This window comes from Hippocampus guttulatus, chromosome 4 (assembly GCF_054856545.1).
Source record: "Hippocampus guttulatus isolate MCC_2025c chromosome 4, RoL_Hgut_1.0, whole genome shotgun sequence".
NCBI classification, from domain to species: Eukaryota; Metazoa; Chordata; class Actinopteri; order Syngnathiformes; family Syngnathidae; genus Hippocampus; species Hippocampus guttulatus.
The window spans coordinates 12213108-12236615 of NC_141264.1; the positions used below are offsets into that span (position 1 = coordinate 12213108).

Genomic DNA, 23508 nt, shown 5'->3' on the forward strand with positions numbered 1-23508 from the left:
CAACAGACCAGTCAATTTGTGATATTTTTTTGGGGGGTTTAGTTTTTCTTGTGACTCTTCGATTAACGTGTTGTCTACTTACCCGTGCAACTTCCTTGCCCACATTCCCTGATGACTGTGAAACTGCATTGAGCTGAGATGACTAAATGGTCGCATTGAACAAGTGATTAATGTCGTGATTCATGTGCAATCCCTTAAGCCTGTCTGTGCATTTTATCGTAATGTGTGTGTGTGTGTGTGTGTGTATATCTATATATATATACTATTTTTTTTTTTTACGTGGAGAGATTATGTAATTCAAAACAAAAATACAGTGTTTGCCAAAGATGATGGGCTAGTGAACAAGAAATTATATTGTGAATCACCTGATCCTCATGCCATTATTTATTATCACTACAGCACCTGTCAGAAATATTTACCGTTGTATGTCTGGGTCTGGGCTTTAGGACGGCCACGCTTTGCTGCGTATCGTAACAAAATGCAGTGAGACATGTGCAGAAATGGCACGAAGGTGTTCTTGAGGAGCCAGCAAACAGTAAATGTGCAAATCTGGCATGCACAAGCAAAGAATACAAAATGTAATGCACCAAGCAGAGATTATCATTGAGGAGATATTTTAGCTGGAAACCAATCAACATTCTTTGTTTCAGGGCTTTGCGTAGTGTGGAAACAAAAAGATGCTCCCAACTGGCAACTCATGATTGAAATGCCTTCCGACTTTGTCCTCAGGAGAGTGTTCTACTTTTTATCACACAAACCCGTGTATTAAATTTTTTTTAAAATTATTTTTAGTTGCCAGGCACTCAAAGATGTTTTTTTAAACCTTACTTGAAAGAAAAAGATGCCTGCAGTAATAAGTGCTTGAGGCCTTTTTATTTTTTATTTGCCATTGTGATTCAATCATTTGACAAGGTCCCCCGAGACAAATTGAGCTCCTAAATTTCACGTCTTACTGCACTAATATTGACTTTTGAGTTAGACTGAAAGATTGTTTCGCAGTTGGGAGCGTTTCCACTGCCACGAGAGCTTGTGAGACAGCGTGTCGCTATGACTGTTTTCACCTTGGCTGTGCGTGTCATCGTGTCTGAATCTGATTTGGCGCCAACTCACTGGCAACTTGAACAAAAGACAAATGGTGTGTGCAATTTTATTATTGAGGAAAAGTGAGGTAACAGCTCAACTTTGCATTGTATAGCAAGAACTGTTAATTTGTCAGATATGTCTTAAAGTTTTGCTTGACACTGACATTTGTCATTATGAAAACATGTTATTTCACTTCATCAGCAGATAATATGAAAAGAAGTCGAAACAGAGAACTGTCATCATCGCTAAAGTGGCTTTCTTGACTGCCTGTCTGCTCCCATGTGAGCCAGTAACTTCTCAAAGCAAATGTATCAATGAGAAAAGTGCATTGTAACATTTATGACCTGTACTAAGATTCACTACAGCCCATGTTTTTGCCTCCTGAGTGGCTTGAACTTTTTTTTTTTCTCGTCAGACTGCAGCGTCTGGATGTATGCGTGACTGACACACAGCAGTGATTTGGAGCTGACTTTTATTCCACTGCTCCTGACTCAGCTGAAGTAGTTTGAGACTTAACTCTGGGAATGGTAGAAGGGGTCTTCTTGTCTGATTATGTCTCTCAGTCAATTATATTAGTGGTTTATATCAGCCACAAATCTTTCATTGGACTATTCTAGCTTCTGCAATTGAAATATTTTGGATCATCATTCGATAGCCCTTTTCACGTTGTATCTCACAGCCATTGCCCCCCCCCCTTTCCACCCCTCACCTTGCAAGTGATCCCAACACCCAGGTCTCCATCTGAAAATAAACACAATAAAATGCAGTTTCTTCAGATTTTATTTTAAAACCAACTCAGCTCGACTGATTCCAAAATGTTAAAAAAAAACATACCAGAACTCTTAATATTGTAGCTTAAACAAAATGAAACAGAACATTAGTTCACTTCTTATTTACTAGATTACCTTATTATCAGAATACGATGGTTTATTTTTATATCTAAGAATAAGATGTTTTTTGTATACATTGCAACATTAATATAAACAAACCCTTCTGATAAAGTGCTTCATACAGCTGAACAATATTCTGTTTTGTGGATATATACAAGTATTACATTTGTAAATGTTCACATGAAATTAACCTGCTGCTGTGATTGTTCTGTATAAAGAACAACTCTATGTCACAGGATTTTTTTTTTCCAAAGGCTTGCATATTCTTTTTCAAAAATATTAGCTTGTCTACATGGTCTGGCAGCAAGACACTTTTCTGTGTGCTCCATGATAATAAGTAATTGTCTGAGCAAGAGGAGATTTATGAATGCGTTTTAGAATAAATAAGGCTAGCAACAGCTTTTTGGTCTTTCACACTACCTTGTACAGGAGCAACCGCTGATTCATTTATTCAGGTTTGTTGCTGTTTCTGACGCCACGGCAACGGCCGAGACACGCCAACAAATGGTCCTGTTCCTGTTATATTTCACTCGCTATTTGCAAAGGCAAACATCTTGTCAGGATGATCTCTTCTTGCAAAATCCAAAGTGTTTCCACAGAAACGAACGCACTGCTTCATTTTAATAATCGTCTCCTTCCTCGCTGCCACGATCTATTTTGATCTATTATAATCTACAGTATGTTGCCTGCATGAGGTAACTCCCCGGCGATGAACAAAGATGACGTCCCAAGCAAAAAACAAGTAGGCTACAAGGTTATTAAAATTGATTAAAATCGTAGTAAAAAATAAATGGGCATTGGGAATTTGGGGTGTAAAATTATTTTGTTCATTATATAGATTCAATAGATTACAAACTTCCAAAAATGATGTTGTGTTGTGTGGCCAGCATCGATGTAGCTGGAGCGCGAGTCAGACACATTGATACGCCGCTATTAGTTGCCCATCCCAAACGTAAAGTAAAACCTAATCCCTGACAGTCTGATAAGGTGCAATTTAATTGTTATGAATTGCCTCCAATTAACTCTTGTGATTCACCACAAACAGTCTTGCTGTTGCCTGCGTAAGGCTTCAGTTTGGGTCGGTTTCTCTGCTCGACTTGTGCTTTCTCTATATGTCATTAAATCAAGCTTATGTGCTTGTTTGCTTGATCAAAGCTTAGCCCTGTCCTGAGATGCTGGCAGGCTAAGACTTTATAGCATCTGAAGGTGCCGTAGTTGATGTTTGTCCATAATTTATGTGGGAAAAACAGGCATTTACTCCACTATTTCCTGTCTATCAAAATGCGTTCGAAGCGACGCTCTTTCCCATTGCATATTGGAAGATATTTAGTTGTATTTGATGATGATGGCATAATGCAACGGAGCCTAAACATACACTGTGATGACGGGGATATAATTCTGAGTAAACATTTCTACAATTTTAGTCGTTTTTTTCTATTGGTTGCAGCTTCATATTCAGTCACAGAGGCAATTTTTTGTTGCATTTTCCAACATTGTCCTTAATTCTTTGTGTAAGCCCGGTGAGGCGCAGTACATACCTGAGGCACTGACATTCCTGTGATGATCTATGATGAGAACTCTTTGAAAACATAATATAGGAAATGTGATGCTTTGAAAGTACAACCTGGATGAAGAACAATGATGCTGGTGATGTCATGTCAGCAGAAAAATCTATTAGTGCAACTCACCATTTATCATCAGTGAAAGTGGAGAGGTTGGACTGAGGACACTTTTGTCTGTCTCCTGACCCAAAATAATGTCAAAATCTGGGCCCAGACCCAGCTGGCCTTCAGTGAATGTCAAACTGACATGCTTTATCTTTTCACACCTCTTGTTTTCTGTTCACACTTTGGCTGTTAGTACAAGGTCACTGCTTGAGGCATGTGTGTGCGTGAATTTATGTGTCTGATCGGTAACAGACAAGAGGATACCTGAACTGTGGAGGACTGCAGTCACTTTCACACTGGCTTTCTGGTAAATTGGCTCATCAGAGGCCAACATTGTGAGGAAAGTAGGCCTCTGAAGTCCATGGAAACTTGCACAAATACTAAGAGTCCCTCACGAGAATTTAAATCAGTAGGAGTCAAAGGATTAGCACTGTATGCGTGCATTTTGCATTTTATTTGGCTTTGGGGCTTATTGACGCTTATAACAAGGATCGACCGGCCTCAACAAGGGGTGTTACGAGAGAAGAATAACACCAGGTGTTACGTAACATAATCAGACTCACATTTTAACATTATCATAACTTGACTAATAACAATGGTTAACTTCTTTTACGGTTGTGTAACATGCAAAATAGGTAAATAGATGAAATTGTGTGGCACTTCACATCACGATTTAGCATTGCAGTAAAACATTTGTCATAGCATTCATTAGGTTAAAATTTGAATGTTTCATGTGATCCCCTTTTTTGTTTTTACTTTTTACTAACAATGGTGTGTGTGTATGTATGAATGTGTATGTAAAATGTGTATGTGTGTGTGTGTGTGTGTGTGTGTGTGTGTGTGTGTGTGTGTTTATATATATATATACTGTATATATGTATATAAAATCTCCATCCATCCATTTTCCGATCCGCTTGATCCTCACAAGGGTTGCTGGGGGTGCTGGATCCTATACCAGCTGTCTTTGGGCAGTTGGCAGGGGACACCCTGAACAGGTTGCCTGTAAATCGCAGGTCACACAGAGACAACAGAAACAACCATCCACGCTCACACTCCCACCTAGGGACAATTTAGAGTGTTCAACCAGCCTGCCACGCATGTTTTTGGAATGTGGGAGGAAACCGGAGTACCCAGAGAAAACCCACGCAGGCCTGGGGAGAACATGCAAATTCCACACAGGAAGGTCGGGGACGAACCCACAACCTCTGCATTGTGAGGTCGACGCACTAACAACTGGACCACCGGGCCGCCCTCTCTCTCTCTCTCTCTCTGTCTCTCTCGCTCTCGCTACATATACATGCACACACACACAGAGAGAGAGAGCGAGAGAGAGACAGACAGAAAGTTAGACAGTCTTAGAAGGAGCAGGTTATGGTCCGTGCTCCTTGCAAATTAAAGAGGAGGCCACAAAAAAACAACATTTGGACGTGACATGTCCACAAACTACGAGATCCCCACATAACGTTTTGGATGAGGTAAAAGGAAGTACAGCCCACAAAGGCATTCGATTCTTACCTGAGGCTCCACAGATGCTCTTTCATGCTCTGGTGGCTTCTACCAGTGTGATAGATTGGGCTCAGCCACCTGCTTACTACATGGAGACACACTCCACTGCTTCTGTTGGTGAGAGCGAGATGGAAACTCATAAACGGAAAAAAAACAAAAGTGGACTTTGCTTGCGCCGAATGGATATGGAAGTAAGTCTCTTTCCACTGAGTTCATCCTGAATTATTTCCACTGGCAGTGGATAGAAGGGCTCTTTGGGCCTGTGGATGTCATGGCTCTGAAGCGAGTACGACCACTGCAATGGAAAGTGGCTTGAGCTTGCCAATGCGCTCGACTTTGCCACTTGGAATCGAAGGTCATAATCGAAGACAAAAGAATGAAATATCAAAGGAAAACAATACAAGGTTTGGAGTAATTCACATTGTTGCAGCTGTGGTGTTTTTCAAGCCAGCCTGTTTGAGAATCGGATCACACTGGGTTATGTGAGTCCTCAGTCACAGAATGACAGAAGGGAACATCCCTCATCACCAATGTCCCACAGGACCAATCTACTGTTTGTCTTGTTTTTGTTTTTCCATCAAATCTTTAATCTTCCACGGTTGATATTCGACTCTCAGTCCAACAAAATCATTGAAGCACTTACTATAATTAGCTCCCATAATTGACACACACTTTAATGTGAAATTTGTCTTAACTGTTATCCATAAACTTTGAATCAAGGCACTTGTTCTTGTTTGTTGAATGCAACGGGATTCTTCACTTCTAAATTGTTTCAATGTGGATTCTCCCGATTGATGCTTCGTTGGGTGTGTCCCCCTTGGGATGCTCCCCTGTTGTTAAAGGTAAAACGTCGTGAACAAACAAGTCCGGTTACTTCAATTTGCAGATTACAATGACCCGGAGGACTGAGAATCTCTTTATTGATGACAGATCTGAAATGGGTTAACATTCACTGCGTGAATGCTTCTTCCCGGCAGTGGTTTTATCTGCAATGTTGACTCTTGCAGCAAAGTAGAGGGGAAATAAAGGGAAGCAGGTACTTGACATGCTCGAGAAATGAAATGTCTGCGATTTAACAGACGAACATTCCAGAAGCCCTTTTCACACTGCACTGAGTAAGGCACAGCGTTCTGTTGAAGAGCGGTGGAATCAGACAAGAACCTCCATTAGGGAAGCTCGCAGAGTGATTTGGTGCTATTCTCGAGGCCTTAATTACACATAATGGCATGCGGACAATGGGGTAAGCCTCAATAAATGTGGCGTCTCAATGTCCCGGGCTTTAGGACACACCAGAGATGACATACAGGCATGTTGAAGAAGAAACTGCTCCCTGCTCAGCCTGAAATGTAACTCGAGATGGTTTTGGTGGAACTGAAGCTCGCAACTGAGATTAAACTCTCCCAAGTTCTCGTCGAGCCATTAATAAAGATACAACGCTCGCTTATTTTTTCCTGCTGCTCCTTATTAAAGTGAGTATTATAGTGAGCATTGAATGAAGACCAATGAAAGCACTCCAATCTATTACTTGATCAGAATTCCAAACGAGTGGCAAAAGTCTCCCTTCTTGCTCCCACGTAAGCTGCTACATAAACAAACGGGGTCCTTTTGCGCTATCGCGTGACCATTTCGCACTGATTGAGTGCAGTGTGAAAAGGGCTTAAGGGTTCAAATCCATTGGGTTACAAACTTTTGATTGCGTTATGTTATCAAGTTAGGCTTGTTCGTTATGTGGACTTAGATTTGTACCTGGCTTGTTTTTGAATGTGACTTTATTACATAAAATGTTTTGGGGGGTTTTCCCTGCTCACATTAACCTTCAACTATAAATATCAGAAACAACGCAGAGCAAAAATAATCAGATCCCCGACCGCCATTTTACTTTCATTTCATCTGTCATCTGAGCTTGGTGCATCTGTGCCATAGGTTATTTTCTCCTTGGGGGGAACAAGTTTTAGCATACAAATAACATTTTATTGACCGGTTTATAAAATCACTGAGAATATTTACGTTTTGTGGCTTCAATGCGCTTGTGTACGCCTACCCTGCTCTATTGAGTGTAATTCCATTGAACGTTAATTGTATTTTCAAAATAGAAATTGAATCAAAATACATAGCACTAGCCAAAATGACACAAAGTCCAGCTTTAGAGCTCTACATCCACCATATCAATGCAGAGCTCAGATCAAATCATTTCAACGAAAGCATAGCTGCGTACAATGTTCTTTTATTTTGGGGTGAAGCCATCAAGATTCTCGCAATGATGAGTAGTCATGATGTAGATATGAGTGAATTAACAAAATTAATTCCAGAAGTGATCCGGTGTGATTGAGTCTTTATGTATTTTTTTCCTTTCGAAATTTTGCGGCACACATCACCTCAACACATTCAGATGTCCACAGACTCATCAGTACAGATCATACATTGCAAATTTAAAAAAAAATCTGATCTGCCCTCACGAGCTGTGGAATAAATCCCCCACCCCCACCCCAAAAAATACCCAACCTAATTTTAAAGAAAAAGCACATTTCTGGATGAGCAAACGAGATGAGCACAATACCTGCATGGTGTGCAATTTGGTGCCTACTTGAGTTTTATCGTGTATTCAGTCGTGAAAAATATGAAAGGACTGAATGATGTCAGAGTGATATTTGGTGCCACAAATCAAGGCTGGAGATCCATGAGAGTGTTTCCACCTTACCGCCTTCTGATGACCGCAGGGCTCAGATCTACAAACTGTCCCTCCCAACCACCTGGATTGTAAATCAGCGTAGTCTGCTTTATCGACATTTACGAGACAGAATTCTAATAGCCTCTGCCTTAAATGCGAGCAGTAAATGAATGAATGCAGCTCTTACTCACAGTTCTTTCTTCCATTTGCTCTTAGTTGTTCAGTTCCACTTTATGTCAGTAAACATTAATATGAATGTGTGGACACTGGACAGGATCGCTGGCCTTCGCCCAGTGCTCGTGTCTTTATTGTGCACATTGGACTGATTATCGCTGCGGTAAAACAAAACCACTCTGAACTTGTCTACACAGAAGTAGTGGAAAGAATCCTCCTGCGCAATGGGGAGTGATTTTGGTAGGGGAATGAATTTTCTCTGTATGAGCCTTCTTAAAGAGATCGTGTGTGTGCGAGTGTGTGAGATCAACCATTGATCTTTTGAAAATAATTGTGTTTATAACTCATGTGACTGGTGGATCTGGGGTCGAGTGCCAGCAGAGATCATTGTGATGTAATGATGTGATATAATATTAATAATCCAAATTGGGTACTCTTGAAGTCACTTCATTAGTTTTGGAATGAAATGCTGTGAAGTACATGAAATCTGTTCTCTGCTGATGTAGCTTACAAATCCAATTGCAATGAAGTTGGGGCCAAATGTCATGTATTCAAGTATTCAATTAAATATGTGTGTTCTGTTTTCATTTACAGTATGTTTCACACAACGTCCCAACTTCATTGGAATTGGGTTTGTATGAAAATCATACATAGCTGGAGCCGTTTTATGAAATCCACACAGATTTGTAAAGATGAGTATATTCTTTACTCTGGGATCAAAAACATCTGAGTTCACAAATCATTTTAACAAAATCTCGGACCAAGCGTAAATACCAACAGTCATGTGAAATTTATCCAGTAAGAAAGAAAATCAACAGCCATCATCATACATTCCCTATGGTTACATATAAAATGTATATTTAGTAAAAGCAATCACCTCTTAAATATCTGTATGTTTTAAATCAGCACAATTTATGCAGCAAAAAATTAGCGATAATGTGAACTGGAGGTGTTCGACTGTTGAATCAAGACATACTGTACAATCGAGTCTAAAATCATATGTACAAGCAGAGGCAGGGTGGCCATGAGGAATTTTGGGAAAATGTGTGAATTTTTCCCAAACAGCCATTGTATTTCACGGCTGTCAGCCACAGTAATCAAGGATTACATTTCAGCGCATAATGGCGCGCCAGCACGGCAACATCCAACCAACGATTATTTTTCAGCGCAAGACGGGCGCAAATCCGAGCCCCTCCCCACCCCTGTCGACGTTTCATGTGCTCTAAAACACATTTTGCATATGTGCGTGTGGAAAAACAGGAAAAAAAATGTTTTTCAAATGATTTCAACTTGAGTGGCAATGGTCTCCGCTTCATATTTTGAGGGATGCATCTGAAATATGTCGCATCGCTTCAGATTGAATGACAAAAGAATTTCCATCATGGGCAGCCTTATCAGAGACAGATTGTGACAGTAAGTACAAAATCTATGCACAGAAAAACTGCAATGACGAAAAGCCAATAAAACCACGTAAAGCTTGATCAAATTATTCAACAATCACCACATAGCACAACTAGTACTTAATTGATCAAACATTATATTTTCCCTTTGTGCAACTGCTACTTAAAGAAGACATATCTGGTTTCTCCTCCATGGCCCCACACAGAAAGGAGCCACCCCTGCTAAAAAGGAGCAAAACCAAGAAGAGACATAACAAATCATGGTGCCAGCACATCTGGGAGCTCTTCTCCAATCCTCACAGATTGCGTGCTACTCTGTAGCCAAACCGGTAAAGAAGTAAGTTATCATGTCTTGGTGTGTGGCCAAGAGGTGGCGCGGAGACGTGTTACCACAATTTGAAACATTTTGGATCTCTGGTTTGGTCTTCTAGACTGATTTTGTGTCGCCCGGCTTCATTTTATTTTTATTTTTTTTTGCTCTTTGTGGCCACCTTTGGTTTACCATCTCAAACCGATAACTACAAATTAAAGCATTTCACTGTGCTCTGGTCATTACTTTTATGATCCTATTGGTTTTGTGATGAATCTCATGTGCCTTGCTGGTCATCTTAATCTCCAACAAATGTTATGGCGTTACTGAAAACAGTGGTCAACCATCACATGACACAGCAGAGTAATTTTATCGATGCAGGATGTGAACTCCCCCTCCCCCCCTTATAATCTGCCTGCCTGGCCTTGTCGCGCCGCTTCGTGCGTGTTTTGAGGAGCTTACAGGCGTTCTAAAACCAGCAGTCCAACTGGCCTCATCTCCCCAAAGCTTAGTAGTGTAATGATGTGGAACCGTGCGCGGAAAGAGCTGAATGTAGTTTGGAACACGGCAACACGGCCCTTTCGGAAGCAGAAACATAAACATTGTGTTTTTTATTGTCCTCTCAAGGCTCAGTGTTGATGCATTTTGTTTGCTTTTGATTCCATAAAGTACTCGATTTATCATGGACGCCAGTCAGAGTGTAGCAGTAAAGATAAAAACACTTCTCAGAAACACTCCCTTACATCAGCATTTTATCACAGCTGATTTGCAGCTTGGTTACGTCTTCTTGGCTCTCACCGGACAAATAAATATGGGAACAGAGAGAACAGTCCACTTCTTGTTAAAGAACTTAACTGCAGTTTGAACTCAGGAACATTTTAAAATGTTACGAGTGCTCAGAAAAGCAATTTTTTTGTGATGTCACTGTGTTCTTTTGTTCAATAATTTTGACTCTGCAGCCTTTTTAAATCATGATAATGGTTCATATTAAGTGGCATTTTTTTCTTTGTACTTTGAATCTGTAACTCCAATTCCTGCCAGAGTTGACCAGATTTCTGTAACTGTTTTCACTGTCAGAAAACCGGGGCTATTTTCACATTAAAACCAACAACTAAGATTCATGACATTTCAAATATGGGTTGCGAAATTTCTTAGGAAAAAAAAATACGCTTCATTCTGTAGCACCAGTTTGGCACATGAATTTGGTGTGGTTCTGCTTTTTGTGTGGTGTGTGGGGAAAAATTGGTGTCCACCCAAACTGGATATAAAATGATACATTTGACTCAAGCAAAACTAACCACAATGTGTTTGTGTTATTCATGTGTGTATCAGAATTCCAGCAGGGTGAGAAATAAAAAAATATATATATTTTTTTCAGGACTTCATTTACTTAAGAGGCTCTCTTGTTTTTTTTTTTGTTTTTTTTTTTCAATAAAAAATAAAAATACACAAGCATTTTCGTGTGGAACCGCCAGTGTGGACTAGCAAACTCATTCAAACTTGTATGTATATTCAAACGTGTTAATAAAATGTAGCTAAATGCTACAAACAAAGCATTTTCCCCCCATAATTCCCATATATACTTGCGCATGCGCACAATGCAAATCAACAACATATGCAACCTTTTGTTGACAGGAGTCACATTTGATTCTTAAACTGGACTGATGAGCCAGGCTATTCATAGATCCAAGTGTTAAAACAGAGTGAACCAATGTAATATTTATATTTTCTGGTTTACAATATTTCAGCTCACCAATTAGTGAATGGTATGAATGATTGCAGATGAATAAAAGCATTACAAACATTTTCATGCACCAGTTCTAGGGGGGAAACGACTAAATTACTGCAACTCATATTACAGAACTCTTGATAGAAGCATATTGAGTTGCCTCTTGCATGAAATGTGCTATAGACAAAGTAAATAAAACTGCCTTGCCTAATATCAGTGTTATGCAAGACGGATTAAAGAACAAAGTGCACCCATAGGCTGGACATTGTCTACCTCTGTTTTAAGTGATTATTTGTATGTTTCAGGTTGTACAATTACATATTCACATCATTGTTTCCATTACTAATTGGTATCATTTATTTAAAATGGATAAAAAACACAGACACCGCATTAATCTAAATATTTTTAAAATGATAAAAATGGATATGCGTTTTTTTCCCACAGGACAGCGATATGAATGAATGCTAAGCTGTGGCTCTTAGTCTTCATGTACAGTACAGTCTGAATACTTCACATATTAGCTTTGGCATTCCATTGCAGCCAGTTTCATTGTAGGGTGTTGGTCTGAATTTCAAAGCATTTTTAAAATTCATGAGGTGGATGCCCTGATTAAATGTTATGGAAAAATAAATGTTCTATGATTGTAGCCTGAGGAGAATAAAAGCAGGGTTATCTGGCTTCATCTCAAATGACACATGGTTGCAATGCGATTGGTCAATCATGTAGAAGAATGTTTGAAGAGGTACAGTTGAAATTAGGCCAAGAACGGCAAGCGAGAATGTTTGAAAAGTGCTCGATCCTGTGTTGCTTTAATCATTATGGTTAATAAAAATCTAACCAGCACTATGAGTTGACATGCTTTTACAAGATTCTAATCAGTACTTCAACGTCTTGGGTTTGTACTTCCCATATTGTTTGATTTCATTTAATGCATTCAGTTGGCCTTTTCTGCTATATTATAGATCATTATATCCGATGTTATTATTATATTATTGTCATATTAAATACAAAATGTTTCACCCTAATTCGGCATCTTTTGTGGTTTCCCCATCAATGGCATGTACTTGGTGTATTTTTACAAATAAGAGGCACTCAATGTCACTTGTCCTTCTGTAATCCAAAACGCTTGCCTTTTGCTATCGATGAGACCTGTTCCCATCTTTGATCTCAGTCAATCAACCTTCCCGATCAGCTGACTTAAGAGTTTCCTGATGGGTTCACGTAGGTTAAAAGCTTTGATCACAACCAGTGTCAGCAAGGTCCTCTGTGTTGTTTGACCCTCTGACCACTCCCACCATGTGGTCCAACAGTTATGCTCTTGACTGAAGGTAAACTAAGCTTGAAGTGCTTTATAAGCTTGTCTCCCGTACTCTGACTACAACCGCTGTGCAGTTTATCTTAACTATGCAATAACAGAGCCCAAAAAAAACAAAAAAACAAAAAACTAAGTGGTTTGTATCCCACTCACCAGTATCCCACTCTCTGCCTGCTGTGTCCACACAGAGATTTTTTGGTTGCACAGAACTTTTTTTTTTCCTTGAGATGACATTATTGCAGCTTGGCTGTTTTGTTAAACAATTTCTATGGTAAATACACCTACGGTAAGTCAAACAAGTGAATGGAAGAAACATTATGGTGATAGACAACTGTGCATTTGAGGTCATATGAAGAGCCAGCAATGTACAAACAAACAAACCACTTTTGTAGAAACAAACCACCTTTAAAGTCAGCTTTTATATCTTTTTTTTTCCAAGTCATTGTACTGAATAAACCCACATGGAATGTTGGGGAAAAGTTCTCCGTGCCAATATTCAATTCACTTGGTTTGTACCCAGTGGGATACATTGTGGTTGTGAAGCAGTGTTGCTCAGGCTCCAAGCTATTCTACATGAAGTGAAGCTTGAGTACACTGAAACTAACTACCAGAGAAATGTAGCAAGTTAAATTACAATACAAACAAAACACAAATAATTTACTAGAGATCACATTCTCTGCACCCATGTCTGAGTCTGTAGTTTTTAAATACCTGCTGATAACCAGTCTCCATCCAATACCTGGGTAATGCATTACGAAGAAAAAAAGTGTATGTAAGTCAGCAGTGGTTCAAATCACCTAAATATATACAGTATATAAGTATTCTTGACTTAGAAAATCAGAAAATTGAGCAATCCGATCTTATTTTTCCAGCCGATGTTGATAAGCTGAAAATTGGATAATTGGCCCCGATTTCCAGTCTCAACAACTCTGTCATATAAATGTACTATAGATGTAGATGTTATCATCAGTCACCATTCACATCTGTTAAATTAAATTTTGTCATCAAATATCAAATTAATTATTGAAATAAACCAAACCAATTTGGTTTTGTATAGAAAATAACGTGCACAAATATGAAGTATGATAAACATAACGGGTGTTACGTTACAGTTTCATCTGTCATCTCCTCCTTCCTACCTCTTCCTGTCTAAATTCCCTTAGGCACACAGTTTTCTTCGACAGTATTGCTGCCAAAACTGTATCGCTAGCTCGTGCAACGTTAGCTGTTGATGTTGGCTCACTGAGTCTTGAGGACTCGTTGACATGACGATTGTTGTGTTAACTGTGGGAAGTACCTGAATTTGTCCTTATATTTATGTTGGATGTTGACCAGATCTTCCTTTTGTGTTTGTCCAGAAAATACTGGAACATATACAGTACCATAAAGTCTTCTTTGACTGCAATGACTCAAAGTGCTATTATTATGTTACCGTATGGCCATGGAGATCCTCAAGATGTACATTCACACCGTATCTCTACTCCTTTTTCTGGCATTGTCTCATCTTTTTAGACATCGTCTAGGGTGGGAGTCAGCAGGAGGATGGGTAAATAACGTCAAACGTAAGCAATGCATTTAAATTTTACAACTTCCTGGGCAAAAGCAGCTTCTGTGGACTTTACTGTGTTACGTTCTCATAAAAGTAGCTTTACGACTAGAACGCTATTTCAATGTTCAAAACAGCGACGTTACCACACTAACGAGAAAATTAGTAACGCGTTACTTGTAAAGGTGTGACTCCTCAACACTGTTGTTATGATGCATCTTATGGATTGGATGCCATTAACATGCAGGGTGTATCTAATATTGTGGCTCGTGAGTTTGCATATTAAACTTAAGCTGTGACTGTTACAGCAGCCAACCATCCACTCGGATCGAGGTCTCGGCTATCTCTTGTTGTAAACCCTGATCCAGATGGTGCTAATTCGTAACACCTCGTATGGATATGAAACCTTTGGGCTCTTCTTATCTTGTCTTGACTGCAAGCCGTGAGGTTTTTACACCTAAATGGCTTTACTGTTTGACGTTACAAGCTAAAACAGATAAGAGGAAAATAACGGATTGACCGAGCTTTTGTGGTTCTCGGACCGCAAGCTGAATGGTTACTTGATCGAGCAGTAAAGGAGCAATGGCACGTGTGGGTGCAGAGTCATTCATCAAATACTTGGAGGGATTTATGTCAGTCGAGTGGTCTTGGGGAATTGTGGGTTGAGTGTCTCCAACACACTAAACTCATTTTCCCTTCTGCTACAAATCTATTATTGTGAGAAAGGAGCATGGTGGAAGCGATTATGAAGACAATTGATCGGAGTGATGATGAAGAGGATTGGACAGGTCACATATAGCTTATCGTCTCGCAGAGTCCTGACTGAGGTGGAAGCCGGTCCGATGGGACTAGTTTCGGTAGGCTGTCAGTCGTGTGATGGATTGGTATATAAATGGTGGTACGGCCAGTCAGTTTGTGCACCCAGCTAATTAATTAAATTTGTGTGCACTGGAAGAAAAGAACTTTGAGATTGATTTTGCTTCTTAGTCATTTCAATGTAATGAGTGTGTTTATTGAAAAAAAAGGCAGGCACAGGCTCAAGCTGTAATGAGACCGATTTGCATTTCAAGGATATTTTATTCACGCATGCCTGACAACGGCTGAAATGTTTAAATTGTTATCTGATTTTGAAAATTACCAAGCTCAGGGGGGTGTACTACAATAGATTGAAGAAAAAAATCCTGAATTGCCTTTGTTTTGTCAAGAAAGAAAGAGCTTAATTCAAAAATATGCAATCAAAAACGTTGATGTTTTTATCGCAGGGAGACTAGCAAGGATGTTTATCTTGGAGCACTTGACAAAGTAATCGGGTTACTAATGTGGCGTGCAATTAAGTGATTGTTTTAGGTTGTCAATACTGTCAAAAGATTTAACATTGCAGTTTGTTTTGTGTGTCAAACTTGATCTGCAAAGCAATGCAAATATAAGCCCCAAATTTACGGCGTTGGATTTTGTATTTTGAGTTGGCTTCAAACTCAAGCAGTACTTCCTTAGTATTGCTCATTTCGCGTATAATACAAATATATGAGTCTGTTTTTGCTTCATTTGCATAAACAACACCACCTGTTAAGAATCGTGTGTATGTGTGTGTGTGTGCAAGTGTGTGTGTGTTTGTGCGTGTGTGTGTGTGTGTGTGTTTTAATCCTGTGAGAATTTGACGATAGATGTGGATTTGGCAATTTGAAATCATTTCACATCCAGCCACCATATGCAAGTATTGCATCATGTTAGGCCTTAACAACCATTGCCTATGCCACAAAAGTGTCACGAGAGCCTCAAGAAGAGCCTTGTAAATCCCTCTGGATCCCCCTGAAGCAATGATTGGGGTGTAATAATAGCCAGCAAGTCTCACCAGTAAAGTCTGCGTATAGTATAACCCCTGGGCCTCACCGACCACTTCAATGCACTTCCTGTATTTTTCGGAGCTCCTGTTTGAGTCGAAAAGTGCTCTTTTGCATCTTTGTCTCTGTCAGCCGATGAGGAGTTAAAGCCAATCCTCATGGTGTTGGACCATTAATGTACTCTACAGATATGTTTCTATTTGGTCTGTCCTGCTGTGCGACTCAAATTACAGAGGACTGTATTTTATGGGTTTCGATATTGAACTGTGTTGCCACATAAGTGAAGAATAATATTCTTTGGTCGTGGCATTTTTCCCCAGTCTTCCAAAAAACACAGAAGAACATCAGATCTCGTTTAATCAAAGTAACTTTTCATGTGCTGCACTGGATCTATTTGATACGGCCACATGTTGAAAAAAACCCTCAGTGGTAATTTGATTGTTAGATAAATGTCTTTGTCTATCAGTTATTTTTTTTACAACACTTCAATAGTAGCCTAGATAGTTAGACATTTTCCTCCTTCACTCCCAGTTCAATTTCCTGTGGTCTTCATTTTGGTTTCTGTCTCTTTGCGTTGGCCGTGATGATGAGCAGATAGCAGAAATTCTTCTATCAGATGTGCTCTTTCATTCTCTGTTGTGTTATGTGGTCTTAGATCTTAGAGGAAATCAATATGTCTCCCTAAATTGAGTTTTTTATAAGGTTTGCGAGGCACGTTTTGATCCTACGGAAGGCCGGGCTCTCACATCAGGTTCGTAGGTAATCTGAGACTGGACTGTAACGTGCATCTGTGCTGCATTTGGGCAGGTTTTAAAATGGAGAGCGTTACACACATGATCACAGCACACATTTTCTCAGGCTGTTTTTTTTTGTATTCTTCAAAACAGTCTCACAACTTGAAGTCTGAGATTCCAAAAGGATGGGTTATGTATCAAATCATGGTTTAATCAGCAAGAATATACAAGTTCACGTCAGTATTACTTGAATGAATTGAGTGCAATTGCGTGCGTTTATAAAAGACAGTGTAAGGAAAATTATAGCTCCCAACTGGTTTTGGTCAAGAACGAGCAAAAACCAAACTTTGATTCAATTCATGTCCTCTAATTCTCATACTGAATCTTGACAATGTAAATCATCATGGTTATGTTTTCTTTATTCAAGTGATGAAAAGTCAGACATCCCTTTGGTCAATCATCCAAACCACAAATCTTCAAAGTGATTAGAAAGTCCAAAACCCCAAAAAGAAACAATATAATTAGAGAGAAACCATGTGTTGTGTTATACAGTACTTGCAGTATATTATGTCTTACGGCCGCTTTGTTTTCTATTTGTTTGAGCTTTTGTGTTGTTTGTCTTTCAGAGAAATAACGTCCATCTGCTGCTAAATGTATTTCTGCTGGCCGCCTGGGGTGTGATCTTGTTGGCCTGTCGCTTATACTGGATGGGTAACAAGCCCCCAAACTTTTCCAACTCCGACAACCCAGCAGCTGACTCCCCCTCCCTCCTCTCCAGGACATTGACCTTTTTCTACCTGCCCGCGGTCAACTTTTGGCTTCTTCTCTGCCCCATCACACTCAGCTTTGATTGGTCGATGGACACCTTACCTTTGATCAGGAGCCTCGCTGATTGGAGGAATGCTCATACGCTCCTCTTCTATTTGGGATTTTTGCTGCTGGCTTGGTTCAGTGTGTGGAAACAACCAAGAACCAAGGGCACGGACAGTAATGGTAAAGCTCACTTGTTTTCCAATGGAAAGAATGGGAACAGCAATGGGCACAGTTACCACAATCATGAACACGAGCATGTGAACAACTCTTGCATGACCACTCACATCAATAGTGTCCAGAATGGGACCAAAAAGCCACATGAGAGCAGGACCTCACTGCCCACCACGGAAAATGTTGTGGCGTTCTCCCTCGGACTTTTGGCAATCCCTTTCCTCCCTGCCACAAACCTCTTTTTCTACGTAGGCTTTGTGATAGCAGAAAGAGTACTTTACATCCCCAGCATGGGATTTTGCCTGCTGGTCGCCGTTGGGTTGAGGTCTCTATCGGTCCGGCTGAGAAAGAGGTCCTCTAGGACCTTATTGGTTTACTGTAGTGCGGCCGTGATTTTGCTTTTTGGAGTTAAGACTGTTTTGAGGAATCGAGACTGGGAGAATGAAGAGATGCTCTACAAGTCAGGGATTTCAGTCAATCCTGCGAAAGGTAAGTTGCTTTCACCGAGATGTACATGCCAAATCAAATGCACGTGAAGGATGCTGCTTCAAAAATGTGAACATCTTTAACAATAACACGCACTACAGAAAAACAATTACATTTCATCAACATCTGAACACCGTAATCTGATCAAAATTGCCTCTTTAAATATCGAGTGAAGAAACTCACCATTTGAAATCAAATAACTCTTGCCTGGATACACTTTGATAAATCGGTGCTGAGATATGAAGCAGGGGTTGCCACAAAAGTCAAATTTCATTACATTCACAGGAGAAGATAACGAGTGGGGAGTGTGGTTCCCCAACTGAAGTCAAAAATCAAAGCACACGAGGAGGAAAACATAAGATAGCCCTTAGCTGGTAGCTGAAAATGCCTGTCTTCTTACTTTTTATGTATTTATTTATTTTTAGCAAATACCCCTTTCACCACACGTCTTATGAGTACCAGTCACCCACGAGCAACCCTGCAACCTTCTTGTTTAGGTGTGATCTTGGTGAAGAGCTGAAAGGAACATAAATCATGTGCTGGAGTCTCACATTTGGCCAAAAATCAAATTCACACATTATGTGCATTGCTTGAACCTCGTGAACAATTTTAATTGAATGCAAGCTAGTTTGTTTTTTTTGTTTTGTTTTTTCAATGACATGCACAATGTCTCTTATCTGCTGCTGCTCTAAATACTTCAAAGTCAAGCTGTTTCAAAATGTATTTTCTTCATCTGTACGCCTCACCACAGAATATGGAAGTTGTTTAATTTGAACTCAGTGCCCGGGAAGATCATTGAAAGTGGTGTAAAATGCCTCTCCTTTTCGAGGTCACACTCATTTTTCAGAACTCACATTAAAAGAAATAACAGCTGAGTGTTCTTTTCGTACTCAGCATTCTCCTTTTCTTTTTTTGAAAATAGACCTAGTTTTGCCCTCTTTCACTTGGAAGGGCACCACTGCCATGGCAATTAACAACTGGCGCCTTGATCAGGAATTCAAACACTCAACAGCCCTTCTATTGAAAGCCAACAGGCACAGGTTTCTGTCCAAATCATTGCTCTAATCGTCACTTAAAAGCGAAGCAGCGCTGCGACTCATGAGGCAACAGCAGGATACATTGTGTTACCCAATTTCCCCTTCAAATATTGCACCAGAGCTGAGGCATGACAGGCTGTTTGTTTTGGCCAACCATCAACCGAACAGAGCAGAGGGGGCATTCACATTTCATCCTAGGTAGGGATATATAACCTCAAGGAAAATCTATAATTTGTCTGAACTGTGAAATGTAAAGTTACACCAAAGGAGCTTGATCTAAACGTCTAAACAAGCATGCAACTGGAGGCACAAATGAGTCAGGCTTGCAAGTGCTATTTTGTTTTTCTTTTTTTTTTTTACTTCTACTAAATAGTCTGTGGGGATCACGGTTGGTAATAATTAAATCATCATGTTGCATAAGGGCATGCTGCATTGAACCCTGGTTATGGTGCTTTTTGAATATAACCTACCAATAGTACTATTGACATTGTTTAAACTAAAAAGGCAGGTTAGATGTATCTAAAATTGCTATCCACATGCTTTCCAGCTCAAATTTTAACTGCAGAAAAAAGGTTCTCCGGATACCGGTACTTAGTTTTTATAAGAGTTTCTTCCACTCCAACATTCATTGCTAATGCCATTAGTAGTTAAATGGCTCAACGGTGGTCTCCTTTTCAAGCACACTCACAGTAATGAGTGGTGGTTCCTGGCACAAAGCTCTCCTAGTGTGTCATCATTCCTCAGCCCCGTCCAGCAGCTGCAGCAGGACAACATCCTTTGAACAGCCTACAAACACTCAATGCAACAGCTTTGAGGGGCTGCGGGTAACAAAAGAAAAAAAATATTTACTTTGTCATCTATTCAGAATCCGATTTGAAAGTTGTCATTCATGAATATTGCGACGCGCGGAACCATTAACATTCTCTTTTGTGATTTGTCAGCATGGGGCAACCTGGGAAACGTCCTGAAGAGCCAGGGCAAGATGGAGGAGGCTGAGCAAGCATACAGAAATGCGCTCTATTATCGCAGCAACATGGCCGACATGCTGTATAACCTGTGAGTGATGTGTTCATGTTTTCCTTCTTCCATCCAGTAAAAGGACTGCCTCTACAGATTGTTAGTGCTTGTTTACAAACCCAATACCAATGAAGTTGGGACATTGTGTTAAACATAACATGAAATTTGAACATGAAATTTGTCCTTGTTGTGTATTCACCTTAATAGAAGTTGAACACAATTAGCAAGAAAACATCGGCAATAACCCCCCCCCCCCCCGCCCCACCCACCGTCCCCAGCTGAAAACAATATGTGTTCCAACTAAATACATTGAAGGATATTGTAAAACAAATGTAGTAAATTCTATGTGGACAAAAGACTAATTATCTTCAGAAAGCATCTCTACCAATTGACTTTGTGTCAGCTCGATCAAATGGAGGCGCTCCCCCTCCTACAAGTTCCATTGATCACAAGTCTTATTCCCATAGGAGGCATCCTCCTACCTCAGTATATTCCCGGTGGCGCTCTGTGTCTGACAGTTATAAGTGGTGTGCTGAAGCCTGCCGGAATCGTTGAACATCCATGCCCAATAATGACAGAACACTTTCTGTAGTGGTCTGTGGTTTTCTAAGATCTACAGATGAACAATCTCTTCATTGTTTGTGTAAATCGGAATACAACTGCTGATGGAGGAATTGCGTACATTTTTGAAAGTATAATGTAACTGCAGTTGAAAGGAGTATAATATGATACTTTGCTATACTATGGTCATCCATCCCCGATATGGACAAGAAAAGCTAAAATGACGCAAATAAATATTAAAATGAGAATAAAAATGCCAAAGCGTCACTGACGGTGTAGTGGTAGACTCGCCTGGCTGGTGTGCGGGCAGCGTGGGATCGGTTCCCATTCAGTGACGGTGTGGATGTGGGTGTGAATGGTCGTTTGTCTCTATCTGTGCCCTGTGACTGACTGGCAACCAGTTCAGGGTCTAGTCTGCCTTCCACCCAAAGTCAGCTGGGACAGGCTCCAGCAACTCCTCGCGCCCCTGTTCAGGATAAGCGGTGTCGAAAATGGATGGATAGAAAATGCAGTAAAGCAACTACTTTGCTTTTTCTTTTCCCCCTTTAGAGTTCAAGAGTTCAACTTTGACCGATGTGTACCTTGCTAGTTTTTCAATTTAAAAAAAAAAAATCAGCTGAAGACAGGGTTCCCACGGATCCTTGAAATTCATAAAAATCCATAAAAAAAGTTGTAAAATTATGTTCTTAATTGTCCTTAATTTTCAGGGAAAGCGTCTAAAATAAAATTTAAAAAATCCTTCAATAAAAAAAATCCTGTGGTGTTCATTTCATTTGTGTATGTCATTTTCCCCGCCCTTCCAATGAATAGTTTTGTCGGAAAATGCGCCTGCCGCCCTTCCCCTCAAACCCCGCTGTCGGGCTACATGCCATCCTGGTTCCCGCTCTGCTTTTCCCGCCGTCTCCGATCAGTTCAGATGATGATCACATGATCACTTCGGGTCATTTCGGGTACCAACAATAGATCGACGGCATGCTGGGCAAGCAGTACTACTGTTGGTGAAAACAGATTTTTCTAAACCCTGTGCAGGCGACATATATGTCCATTAGCTCTGTTCACAGTGTTCTGTTTATTCAAAAATAAATTGAAGTTTTATATTTTCTAAATTTAAATTTTTCTTAGTGTACTTTATTTGAGAATGAATTCAAGTTTTTTTCATTTGAAAATACTGCATTTTGAAATAAAAGGTTAGCTGACTGCCCCTAAAAATAAAGATGTGCCATTCCTTTGGCAGCAATGATTTGAACACCGGCTCAGTGATATGTGGCTTTCTGTTCAGCCCACATATTGCTGAGCGGGCATTAAATCCACCATGAATCCCCTGCTGAATGGAGAAAAAGTCCTTAAAAATGTCTATATTATCCTTCAAAAGTCCTTAAAAGGTCCATAAATAAAAAGCAAGTGGAAGAGCGGTGACACCGCTTGCACTGTATTCTTTTGCTCTGTGAAAACGTCTCCACCTTTGGTGTTTCTTAAAATTCATTGTCATTTTGATGTTGCAGTGGTTTGCTGCTTCAGGAGAGCAACAAGTTCTCAGAGGCACTTCACTACTATAAGCTGGCCATCGGGAGCCGGCCCACTTTGGCCTGTAAGTACAGCTTCTCCTGGTATTGACACTCTCCAGCTCCTGTGGTTGTGGCTGCTCTGTGTCCAGGCAACAGTGAACACAGGCTGTGGTTATGTGAGGCCAGAGGAATCGGAGCCAAAGGGCAGCAGGCCTACAGCTGGTGCTTTCAATTGAACAAGCAAACACATGATGTCATCTATGATTAATTCTGAAAGGAAGTTCTTTTTTGGGCTCTACTTGTTTTGGATTTATTTTCTCCATGATTTGAGTGGTTTTCCAGAAATGTGATTTCCCACAAGGTGTTCGGCAGGCTGACTTTTGTGATGATTACAAATGACTCCCAGTCATTTAGCAGAATAAATGAGCTCCCTATTGTTCCAGCCATTGGTCAATGCTAGATAAACAGGAAGTCTGTTTCTTCTGCCCTAATGTAATTAAAGATCTAATCATGATCACAGTTGGACTAGAACATTTCAATTCAGTGTGCAATTACCTCATCCGTGAACTGATAGCAGAGATAATTAGTTAGCCAGAGCAGCAGACATATTGAAGGCAAGAGGAGAATGTCATTGTCTTTTCTATGAAACTCCATTAATTCAGTAACAAAGGAGGTACTGCAGGAAAAAAAAATCCTTTTTTCTTTTTTTTTTTTGCTGATGAAGTACAATTCTTTTCTGCCCAAGGCTAATTCACTTATTTACAATCAAAATGTAAATGTTAAAATTTCCACACAGAATAACTCTTGAAATTTTGATCAACCATAGATTTGTTAAATTGTAACACTTTCAGGTTGATGTGGCAAATCCAAATGATGGATCCCAAATGCCAGATTTCACAAATTTTCTTCCACGAAAACACAGTAGTATTGAACTGCATATTGATTCATATTTTTGACTGTGCTATTGGTTAAAAAAAATCCAAAATAAATACCTCTTTGGACCCTAGTTGACTTTGGAGACATTCACAATCACACCTAAGGACAATTTAGAGGGA

The 23508-nt window shown here is 40.0% G+C and overlaps 1 protein-coding gene across 1 annotated transcript in view; it reads left to right on the top strand.

Moving 5' to 3' along the window:
* The window catches only part of tmtc2b (transmembrane O-mannosyltransferase targeting cadherins 2b), an 84192-nt gene that overhangs the window by 37799 nt on the left and 22885 nt on the right, over positions 1-23508 (top strand). The window contains exons 3-5 of the mRNA XM_086109285.1: positions 17490-18336; positions 20312-20426; positions 22451-22536. Coding sequence (XP_085965411.1) covers positions 17490-18336; positions 20312-20426; positions 22451-22536 — 1048 coding nt within the window. The remainder of the gene's footprint in view (positions 1-17489; positions 18337-20311; positions 20427-22450; positions 22537-23508) is intronic.